At 41.8% G+C, this 12,314-nt stretch overlaps 1 protein-coding gene across 1 annotated transcript in view; it reads left to right on the forward strand.

Annotated features, from left to right (window-relative positions):
* AFG2A (AAA ATPase AFG2A) overlaps positions 1–12,314 on the forward strand; it is a 262,459-nt gene that overhangs the window by 22,665 nt on the left and 227,480 nt on the right. Inside the window, exons 6-9 of the mRNA XM_075287104.1 lie at positions 50–179; positions 5,865–5,921; positions 9,087–9,210; positions 10,889–11,144. Coding sequence (XP_075143205.1) covers positions 50–179; positions 5,865–5,921; positions 9,087–9,210; positions 10,889–11,144 — 567 coding nt within the window. The remainder of the gene's footprint in view (positions 1–49; positions 180–5,864; positions 5,922–9,086; positions 9,211–10,888; positions 11,145–12,314) is intronic.

Raw genomic sequence — 12,314 nt, forward strand, 5'->3', positions numbered from 1 at the left:
ACAACTTCAATGAGAAGTGTTCATTGAACTTTTCATTTGTAACTTGCAGGAATTCCTCCTCCACGTGGAGTATTACTATATGGGCCTCCAGGGACAGGCAAAACACTGATAGCACGAGCAATTTCCAATGAAGTTGGTGCTTATGTTTCCGTTATCAATGGACCAGAAATAATGAGCAAGTAAGTTGACCATCTTTCTTGGCTTTCTGATTTGCAGAGATGAGCCAGTGTTTGACATACAGTAAGCAAATGTCCGGCTTGTGCATGTTTGGAATTTCGGATTGGTTGATTTTCAGAAATACAAAAATATATTCTTATGAAGATCAGAATTTATAAGTTAAATTTTACTCTACTTATGGTTTGTATATTGGGTAGCAATTTCAGTGCTATAGGGTATAGGATTTTATAAAGGGTAGATGCTTACTGTTTGGATGTTCGTGTGTTAATAAGCTGTTCCGAGCCTGTCCCTCCCTTATATCCATCTCCTTTGTACTCAAAGTACTAAACATAGAGCTAAACACAATTTGAATGAAAATAAACTCTTATGGAGATCTGTTTACAGCCTTTTTTCGTTCACCCCCTCCAGGAAAATATGTGCATAGTACAATTAGGGAGTGCAGGAAAAATTACAAAACTGCGAGATATTACATTTTCTAACTATGTAATCAAACAAGCTGCATTGTTAGGTAGCACCATTGTGGGGTACATATTGTTTTGTTTAGATTTTGTCATTTTTGTTGTGATTGTGTGGAAAAAACTGTAAATTTTGTTATTTTTGTTTCATTATGACGTTCACTGTGTGTTAAAAAATTATGGCAAATTTTTCAGTGGGTCATTACCAATAACAGTGACCCCATAGTTACCATATATAGGCTTAAAGAGGACCTTTCATCACCTGGGGCACATGCAGTTTAATACACCGCTAGAAAGCCGACAGTGCGCTGAATTCAGCACACTATTGGATTTCCCACTCTATGCCCTCGGTGAAGAGCTATCGGTGCTGATACCGTAGCACTGCCATATTTCAAACAAGGCATCCCTGTCCCGACCCATCTTTATCCCCATCCTGTTCTGCCCATTTTTCTAAAAAGTGTCGAGCAGGTCTGAAAATGGAGAAAATGGCACATTTTTGCCACAAAGGGCTGTATGCCAAATATACACCACATGCATATTTTAGTACATTCCCTCAATGTATATGTTATGTTTGTCTCTGCAATTGGTTAAGTTGCTACTGCTAAGAAAGTTTTTTTTCAATGCTGTTTCATTGGGTTTTTTTTTGTATTTCTTTTTTTTTTTAATGAAGATTGTATATGTTGCAGTCATGAATTGGTTAATGCACTTTCCCTTGTATGTGAGAGGTGCTTTTTAAACCTCTACTGTCAGGCGTTCTTGTTATGTTACATATCTATGTCTGTTTTGTAGCCGCTCAGAACGTACAGCTAATTCCCTGTTTGGTAGAGTAATATGTCATAGTGTGACTAAATTGTAAACAGATAGCAATAGTCTGATTATTGTAACAGGAAAGCTTCTCTGCGGAGGCTTTCATACTCGCCCAGGAATGTTTTCAATAATTTGATATCCAGCCCAACAGGAAATTAGAGCAAAGTCCCAAATGTTTGTAGTTATTAGAACATTGCAAAAAAAGGTTATAAAAATTTCATAAACTTGAAGATTTTATTAACTGTAAGAGAAAAATTAAGTTCTGTATGCTTCACTTTTATAATAAGTTTAAAGAGTACCTTGGGTCTGTAGTTTCTTAAAGGGATTTTACCAATTTGGACTTTTATTGCTTGTCCACAGGATAAGTGATAAATGTCTTTTCTCGCTTATTTCACTGGGGGCCACAGCACCATGGGGTATAGACCCTGGTCAATAAGAGACATACACAAGGCAAAAGAAAAGCTGCCAGCTCCACCTGCAGGCTATATCCTGCCACAGCACTGTGCATGAATTCAGTGTGAACCTAGTGTCCATAGGAGGCAGACACGACCTGACTCAAGTCTTTCGTTTTTCTTATTCTTTAAGGTGCAGGGGGGGTCAAACTAGTTGTCGTCCCCCACAAGCACCCCCCCCCTCCCCAGCAAGCGCAGTGCTCTTCTGAGCAACTCGTCAGTCACCCAGTCCCCACTCATCACTTGCTGCATTGGCGGCCGGATTACCGGTGGCCCCCACTCCCACGTGCGAGATCTACCAAGGGGTGACCCTTCAGCGCTTGAACACGCCATTCATATGAGTATAAGAATGGTAGAAGACAGGTGAGTATGAAAATTACATCAGCCCTCCTCCTCCTCCACCATAGGATCCCCCCTCTCCAGCCTCAGTTTCTCTCCCAGGGGTAAAATAGCATGGGTCCTGTTTAGGGGAGCATCCCTGGGACCCCCAGAGCTGCACCTTAATTTTTGGTTAATAAGCCCCATTTTATTCTGTGGCTCTTTTGGGCCTTCTGGTTGCTCCTAATGAGCGGTCCCCACTTGGTGTGCTGACCCCCCTTTCCTGGTCCCCCGGTACCTTTTCCTGGCCTCCATCTGGCCTTCCAGTGTTTCTGGACAGAACTCCCTGCTGAGGGTGCCTGGTTGGGTACTAGGCCGCAACTAGGCCTGCCCCTTTCCTGGGCTTTTTTAGTCTCCAGACTGTGCCTGGGGCCTTCCATTGGCCAGGGTGTTGTCCTGGCAAGCTATCCAGCCTGCCCAATAGCCAGTAGCCCTGTATTTCCAGGGGGATCTTTTTTGCTCTTTTTATTTATTTCTTGCCTTTTTGACTTTCTGGAACAGGCTCTGATTCTCCTCTCAGCTCCCTGGGAGACATTGCACCTGCGGAGCCCTCTGTGTCGCCATCTATGCAGCAGTTGGCAAGCGGCCATATCCTGTGGACAGGTTAGGCTAAACCCCTGGATTACCCCTAATTTCCCTGGGTCCCCTCTGCTTTGTCCTTCTGTTAAGAACCAACTTGCCCTCCGACCCCTCTGGTTTTTTCACGTTTTTATACGTGTTCCTGCTGTATCAAAATCAATTGTCGTGCGGACAGCCTAAGCATATCCGCTCTCTTTGCCTTCCGCCTCACCCAGTCAGGATCCTCCTGGCCCCTCTTCGGTTCATTTATCCTGGATTGTATGGCCTTTCTCACCTTTGCCATGGTGTCCCTAGGGATCTCCTTGGACACCCTCATAGTTCCCTTCCTAGCTCCTGGAGCCCCTACAAAAGAACCAGGAAGTCTTCCTACAGTTCACGGTCCTTCACCCCTTCCTCTGGGCACTCCCCAGATAGGGCCTCAGCTTGTGGCTCCACTCCATCAGGTGGATCTCTGCCTCCCCCGCTTGGTCTGCTTCTGATTCCGAACTGGAACATCAGCTAGGCTCATCTATATCTGCTGCTACGCAGGAACTCATCCATGTGGTAGAGATATTCTACAGATATCTGAGGACCTGGACATCTCCTTCCACTATTGAGTGTTTGATCACATCTTGAGGGCACAATGGCTTCTTCCTGGACATCCTCTATCTTCTACTGGAAGCCGGACGTCCCTTCCCTCCCCTGATCTGTGTGTCTCCAATTGGAAGGTGAGCTCTGGGGCAGTTCTGCCAGGCCATGCTGTGTCACATGTCTCTAGCTCCCCCTGGATGGCAATGAGAAACATCCAAGGTAAAGGAAGTATGTTGCTCCACTGGCGCAATCGGTTAGCACATGCTACTTATATTTCAGTAACTAGTGAGCGATAACCGGCCTGTCCTGAGATATTATCAGTCTACCGCCCCATGTGTCCCTTCCTATTATTTAGAGCCCCCTGCGGTGGATCCCATGACAGCTAGGCTCTCCAGTGCTTCTATTCTGTCTTCAGTAGACTCTGCCTTTTGCATCACAACTCAAGCCCAGTGATGTTTGGACCATCATTGGAGATGGCCGACTTCAGCAGGGAGTGTGCTGGAGCCCAGGAGAGGTAAGTAACATTGTATTTTAAGTTTATATCCTCCCCTGGGTCTCCGATCATTATACCCTGGGGCCTGAAAAGACCCCAGAGTATAATAATTGTTCATGGGTGGTCCACAATTGGGCATAATACTGTGTGCAGGGGCCACTATGGGGCATACTAATGTGTTCGTCCAACATATACTTGTTGGACGAACACGCCATTCAGATGAGTATAAGAATGGTAGAAGAGAGGTGAGTATAAAAATTACATCAGCCCTCCTCCTCCTCCACCTTAGGATCAGGGGAGGAATCAGCCTCAGTTTCTCTCCCAGGGATAAAATAGCTTACTAAAATGTATTTAAAGAGGACCTTTCACCATTTTTCCCAAAGGCAGTGTTATATACTGCCGGAAAGCTGACAGTGCGCTGAGTTCAGTGCTGTGCTGTGAGAGCGGGGAGGAACGCCCCCTCCCGCTCCTGATAATACTCGTCTATGGACGAGCTGTGTGAGCAGAGTAAGGGGGCGTTCCTCCCCGCTCCACAGCACAGCGCGATAGGCGCCGCGAGGCAGAAGGACGTTCCTGGCTAATGGTCAGAAACGCCCTTCTGACCATAGAAGAGCTACGGTACGGGACCATAAGCTCTTCACACCAGGCACAGATCGGGAAAGCCGACAGTGCGCTGAACTCGGCGCACTGTCAGCTTTCCGGCAATATATAACACTGCCTTTGGGAAAAATGGTGAAAGGTCCTCTTTAAAGAAGACCTTTCATGGTATTAGAGTAGAAATATCACTTTATCCTGGACAATCCATTTAACATTCTATATGATTGTAGACATTTTCATTTTAAATACAACCAATGCATCTGAATTACAGAAACTTTCAGTCACCTTTATGTCGCTAAGGATTGCCATCCATTGGAACCAGTGCTTAGGGTCCAGGGTTTTTTAGACTGACAGTCGGAAGAATATTACAGGCTCCCAGGTTTGTTGTTTCAGTGCTGTCTAAAAAAAAATAATGCAAAAAATGCATCTTACAGTCAGAAGTCAGAAACGTGGTATAAAAATTTGGTGACTACGTGAGTGTACCGATCCAAAGATTGTAGGTAACGTCCTTTTTCTACACGGCAAATGTGTGTGTGTGTTTTTTTTTTTTTTTGTACAGAAAAGTACCGTATATACTCGAGTATAAGCCGACCCGAATATAAGCCGACCCCCCTAATTTTAACACAAAAAACTGGGAAAACTTATTGACTCAAGTATAAGCTTAGGGGGGAAATGCAGCAGCTACTGGAAAATTTCAGAAATTAAAATGGTTGGAGTTTTTGGGTGCAGTAGATGCTGGGGAAGGGGAGGGGGTGTTTTGGTTGTCTGTCTGCCCCTTCCTTGAGCTTGACGACTGAGTTTTTTTTTCCCCCACTTGTAATTCAGTCTGGCTGAATATAGGGTATCTGCAGTGCTCCTATTAACCCCTTCCCGACGGTACAGGAGCACTGCAGATACCCTATATTCAGTAGACCGGGCACTGTCAGACACAGGGATACCTAATGTGTATGTGTTTCACAGTTGTTTTCTACTTTTGTGTGTATTCTAGTTAAAGGAGGGATTAAGAACTTTTATTTTTTTTTAATCTTTTTTTTTTTTTTTTGCACTATTTTATTCGAGATTCTATACATTGATATTGTGGCTGGACATAGAACCACTCACCCTCCTAAAAAAAAAAAAAAAAAAAAAAAAAAATAATTTTTTTTTGCTGACTCGAGTATAAGCCGAGGGAGGCTTTTTCAGCACAAAAACTGAGCTGAAAAATTCGGCTTATACTCGAGTATATACGGTAAATTAGATTATTGCATAGTACAGTTTCACACAAAAACAAGTCCTGATATGACTGAGTGAGATTGTTAAACTGAAATAGTTGGCAACATTAATGTGGCATTTAGATTAGTTTATTTTTCATTGCAGATTTTACGGAGAGTCGGAAGCTCGACTGCGTCAGATATTTGCTGAAGCCTCTCAACGGTAATCAAATTTTTTGAACTTTGTCTACCTTTCTTTGTGTGTGTTGGTTTTTTTTTTTTTTTTTTTTTTGTGTGTGGGGGTCTGAATCTTTATTTTTTAAACCACATATATGACATGGAAAATCCATTGCTGTAGATTTGTTTGCACTACAAAAGATCCACGGGAAAAAGCAGATATCTTTCCTCTAACAAAAACACAAGTAAATGATAGACAGTAGAGGAGAGCAAAGAAAGCCAGGGGGTGTTTACAAAGCATTATATTACACATGTCAGGGGAAAGTATCAGTGGAAATCCACAAGAGATTAGATTATAATTTTGAGAGAGGTCAGATAAAATTGACCTGAACCACAATTGGAATAGTTTGTGGTCATAGTACATTGACTGGATTTTTTTTCTCTGCACAATGCCACTCTTGACTGTGCAATAAAGTCAGCTCAGCTGTTGCACAGAAATAAATCCAAAATTACAGAAATGAATACAAAATGGTTGCCTCTTTTTCTTTTGTGGTGCCTCTTGGCTGGTTCCACAGAGCTACAGTGGGGCAAAAAAGTATTTAGTCAGTCACCAATAGTGCAAGTTCCACCACTTAAAAAGATGAGAGGCGTCTGTAATTTACATCATAGGTAGACCTCAACTATGAGAGACAAAATGAGAAAACAAATCCATAAAATCACATTGTCTGATTTTGTAAGAATTTATTTGCAAATTATGGTGGAAAATAAGTATTTGATCAGTAACAAAATTTCATCTCAATACTTTGTTATATATCCTTTGTTGGCAATGACAGAGGTCAAACGTTTTCTGTAAGTCTTCACAAGGTTGGCACACACTGTTGTTGGTATGTTGGCCCATTCCTCCATGCAGATCTCCTCTAGAGCAGTGATGTTTTGGGGCTGTCGCTTGGCAACACGGACTTTCAACTCCCTCCAAAGGTTTTCTATAGGGTTGAGATCTGGAGACTGGCTAGGCCACTCCAGGACCTTGAAATGCTTCTTACAAAGCCACTCTTTCATTTCCCTGGCGGTGTGCTTTGGATCATTGTCATGTTGAAAGACCCAGCCACGTTTCATCTTCAATGCCCTTGCTGATGGAAGGAGGTTTGCACTCAAAATCTCACAATACAGGGCCCCATTCATTCTTTCATGTACCCGGATCAGTCATCCTGGCCCCTTTGCAGAGAAACAGCCCCAAAGCATGATGTTTCCACCCCCATGCTTTACAGTAGGTATGGTGTTTGATGGATGCAACTCAGTATTCTTTTTCCTCCAAACACGAAAAGTTGTGTTTCTACCAAACAGTTCCAGTTTGGTTTCATCAGACCATAGGACATTCTCCCAATACTCTTCTGGATCATCCAAACGCTCTCTAGCAAACTTCAGACGGGCCCGGACATGTACTGGCTTAAGCAGTGGGACACGTCTGGCACTGCAGGATCTGAGTCCCTGGCGGCGTAGTGTGTTACTGATGGTAGGCTTTGTAACATTGGTCCCAGCTCTCTGCAGTTCATTCACTAGGTCTCCCCGCGTGGGATTTTTGCTCACCGTTCTTGTGATCATTTTGACCCCACGGGGTGAGATTTTGCGTGGAGCCCCAGATCGAGGGAGATTATCAGTGGTCTTGTATGTCTTCCATTTTCTAATTATTGCTCCCACAGTTGATTTCTTCAATCCAAGCTGGTTGCCTATTGCAGATTCAGTCTTCCCAGCCTGGTGCAGGGCTACAATTTTGTTTCTGGTGTCCTTTGACAGCTCTTTGGTCTTCACCATAGTGGAGTTTGGAGTCTGACTGTTTGAGGGTGTGCACAGGTGTCTTTTTATACTGATAACAAGTCTAAACAGGTGCCATTACTACAGGTAATGAGTGGAGGAAAGAGGAGACTCTTAAAGAAGAAGTTACAGGTCTGTGAGAGCCAGAAATCTTGATTGTTTGTAGGTGACCAAATACTTATTTTCCACCATAATTTGCAAATAAATTCTTACAAAATCAGACAATGTGATTTTCTGGATTTGTTTTCTCATTTTGTCTCTCATAGTTGAGGACTACCTATGCTGTAAATTACAGACGCCTCTCATCTTTTTAAGTGGTGGAACTTGCACTATTGGTGACTGGCTAAATACTTTTTTGCCCCACTGTATAAGTTATAGCATATGTCTAAGAGCCAGTGGAGGTGAACCCTTTGTGCCACCAAACTGGTTTGCCTCTGGGCCACACTTAAGGGTGTTGTCCTGGTAGCCTTCCTGGTATTGACTACCTCCTTGGAGTGTTCCAAGTGTTGGTAGCAGCTGCATAAGCAGGCCAAGTGAAGCACCAGCGATTAGGAAGGATAGTAGTTAAAGTACAGGCTAAAAGTCAGGTTGGAAGAGTTTGTGTGAGGTCAAGAAGAGACTGGCAGTACAGGTGCAAAGGTCAAAGCATGGTATCAGGATGGGTACGGAATAGCTCGCATACACAGTCAGATAACAATCCAAAAGGTCAATTCAAGTCAGGTCCTTGGTGTGTGTGTATATGTATATATATATATATATATATATATATATATATATATATATATATATATATATATGTATGTATATGTACCTGTATACAGTGTATATGTGTGTATATATATATATATATAGTATATTATATACGCACACACTGTAGGTGCAATCTATAGTGGGTACGTGCACTGTCCCTTTAAGAGGTGGCATGAACTGACACACGCACCTCGTATGAGCATAGCAAAAGAAGAGGTCATGTGAGCGACAGTCAGACTAAAGTGCTGACAGAGGTGACTTGTTGGTGATGACTGTCACCAGCCTCCAGCGCAATATGTGCCCAAAAGCTGATGCTATACGTTGTTTCTCCTAATCTCACTTATTATAAAAATATTATCTTGTATGTGTGTACTGGACAGATCCCAGGAAGTAGAAGGCCAACAAGGCTAATTTCTTGGGCCGTTTTGCTGTTTATGGAAGTTCATATTGCCTGGCTACTAACAAGAACTCTATGGTGGTAGATGCTTACAAAAAAATGAAAATACTTACTAGTTGTGTTCAGGACATATTGATGCAGGCACATTTTTTTTCTACCTAGTTGGTAGTGTGTACATGGAGCATTTTCTTGCATCCATTTGTAAATATAATAATGTTTACTGTCAGTTCTTACCATTGTCTTCTTCTACAGTCTGCCTTCCATTATCTTTATTGATGAACTTGATTCACTATGCCCAAAAAGAGAAGGAGCACAGAATGAAGTGGAGAAGAGGGTCGTAGCTTCATTACTCACTCTTATGGATGGGATTGGATCGGTAAGACCTAAACTTTCAAACTTGGTGAAGACGGGAAATCAGAAATATAATTAAAATTGAAATAGCAACAAGTCCGGCAGACCTTAATACCAGCAGACTGTTGGCTTTATTAAAGGGGTTTCCCATGAACATAAGCTATTTTAAATTTGTATCCTATTAAAGGTTAAACACTTTTGTGTATGTGTAATTTAAGTAATTCAAGATTTTATCCAACCATCATAGTGAGACAGTCTTTTGTTTTGTGATCAGTTGCCAGTGGATACGTCAATGAATGCCAGAACTTTTCATGGTCTGGGGTTTGTCAGAAACCCAGCAGTGATAATGTAATGCTGAATTATTTTATGCATGTACCGTTTCTGTCTAATAACCTATGCCAGACCATAGAAAGTTCCTGCATTCATGGTCATATCCTTTGACAACCAATCAATACAAAACAATGAAAAACACTGCCTTCCCAAAAATCGTTGCAAGAGCACTATAATGCCAGAACATGCCTACACAGATCATCTTTGAAAAGTGTAGCCTATGCCCTGTGATCATCCCAATCATGGCAGTGCCAGCAGTAGGACATCCTGAGAATAAAATGAAAATTGAAACACACACCTATATACCGGTACATTTCTACTGTATTAGGGTATATTTATGCAGCAGAATTTTCCTAGCTGAAAAATTCAGCTTGAGGTCTAAATTCTTTGTCAAAATTCCACACTCTCCCAAGTGGTATTTTTGTCTCTCATTCACTTCAGTGGGAATTATCAGGCAGAATATTCTTAAAGATCAAGCATGATGATTACTTTTCAGCTAGTTGAAATAAAATCAGCTAGTGTAAAAAACCCCCCCCAAAAAACAGTGTTTGCCCCTACCCCCTTCCCCCATACAAATCAATGGGGGATGGTTTCAGGCAGAATTTTGAGCTGATTTTGAGGCAGAATCTGTACTTCAGTACTTGTTTCTTTTACTGTCCATAAAGGGGTTATCCAAGGAAATTAGAAGTTCCCTCGTGGCAAGGGAAGTTATAGAAATAAAACTATGGTTATACTCGCTCTTCCTCTCTCCTGTGTTCTATAGTGGCGGCTCTGCTTTTCCTCACCAGCTCCTGTTGCCAGCGCAGCACAATGAAGTCACCAGTTACAGCTTCATTTTTATTGTTAGAACTTCCCCTGCCACCAGTGACGCTTTATTTTCCCCGGATAACCCCTTTAAAGTGAATCTGTCAAATCCAACATGCAGCCCAGTATGAACACCATGTTATAGAACAGATGGAGCCAAGCAGAATGATCCATAGTTTTGTAGGAAAAATGGAATGTGTACATTTTTATTTTCTTTTTAATTCCTGGTTCAGGAGTCCAGTTAGCGGAGCTTCTCAGTGATTGACAGCTATCTCTGTATATACTTTTATACTGGGGGGTTGGTCAATCACTGATGAGAGCCCTAATGGTCTACCAAGCCCAGAATGAGAAGAGATACAGATGAAGACATTACAAATTATACCAGAACTTCCCTGCAAAATTCTATATGAATCTTCCTGCTTTCTAATATTCTGCCCACTTACATCCTCCAATTAGTCTTTAACTTCTTTCTTCTACTTTTTATTTTTTTTTTCCTCCCAACTTTACTCTTAAATATAAATCATATGATCTGAAAGACCTGATATTGTATTTTACTGCACCATGTTTAGGAACAGAGCCAGGGCCAGCTGCTAGTTCTGGCTGCAACCAATCGTCCTGATTCATTGGACCCCGCATTACGTCGTCCAGGGCGCTTTGACAGAGAAATAGAGATTGGTGTCCCCAACGCTCATGGGCGTCTGGACATTCTTCAGCGGATTCTCAACAAGGTCCCACATCAACTTAAAGAGGAGGAACTAACAGATTTAGCCAACAGTGCCCATGGCTATGTGGGGGCAGATTTAGCAGCTCTGTGCCAGGAAGCAGGTGAGTTGTCTAATATATGTTATGCTACATAGGGCTAGATGCACTCTTGGTAAGGGTTATTACCTATATTTTATCATATTTTCTAATAAAAATGTTTAAGCCCAATGCTAAACATTTTTATCATTCATAATTCAGTGATCTCTTTGACTCGACCAAATGGTTCCCTTTCTGTGCATAACTTGAAGGGGTTTTTTCGAGGTAAAATGTATTTATTTATTTATTTATTTTTTTAAAGGTCTGTTACTGCCATTAATGGGTTAAAAGTACACCCTTATTCATTTAGCAGTGTTTTTCTGGGTTTCTGTGGGAGCTCCTGGCATCTTCTGCATTTGTTTACATCGTGTTAGCTTCCTGCTATTTAGTTTTCTTTTGTACCTTCCACACTACCACCCTGTCATTTCTCCCCCACTTCACCAACTCCAAAAGATCCTTCAGGTCTATGATATGTTGAATTGATCGGCCCCTTTTGCCAATTGTGCAAGAAGTTTCCCTCCTTTATTTCCATATTGTTACAGATCTGCTTCCTGTAGCGAGCGATACAGTTACTCTGGCTGGGAAACAACTTAGGAAGTAAAGAAATGACCACCTTTGGAAAAGTCATAATATTCAGTAGTCCTGTATTAAACACTAGAACTTGGTATTTTGCCATTGAGATCTATAGCAATTTGTATGGAGTAAGCAACCCATCTTCTGATGTCTTGTAATCTTACATTGCATTGGTGCAGTATAGCTTTAGTAACTTGTTATTCAATGACGGGGTTCTATGTACTCAAAAGCTTCCTTCCAGGCAAATAGTAAATCAAGAATGAACAGTTTTTTCCAAACCTTGCTGATCTCTCTTCATATTTCCATATGTTTGTTCACTTTAACTGGAAGTTGAGCCCTCTAGTGGTGTATAGTCGTATTGCTACAATAATATTCATGGACCATTGTGTTGAGTTCATTTCATTAATATTTACACATATAATTCATTGACTTAACTGGATGTGCCAAAAGTAATCACCCCCCCCCCCCAAATACCCAAATAATAATAATAAATTTTATTTCTATAGCGCCAACATATTCCGCAGCGCTGTACAATTTGTAGGGTTCAAATACAGACAGATACATTACAAAGAAAGTCATTTCACACAATGGGACTGAAGGCCCTGCTCACAAGAGCTTGCAATC

Source organism: Leptodactylus fuscus, chromosome 1 (genome assembly GCF_031893055.1).
Source record: "Leptodactylus fuscus isolate aLepFus1 chromosome 1, aLepFus1.hap2, whole genome shotgun sequence".
Lineage (NCBI taxonomy): Eukaryota > Metazoa > Chordata > Amphibia > Anura > Leptodactylidae > Leptodactylus > Leptodactylus fuscus.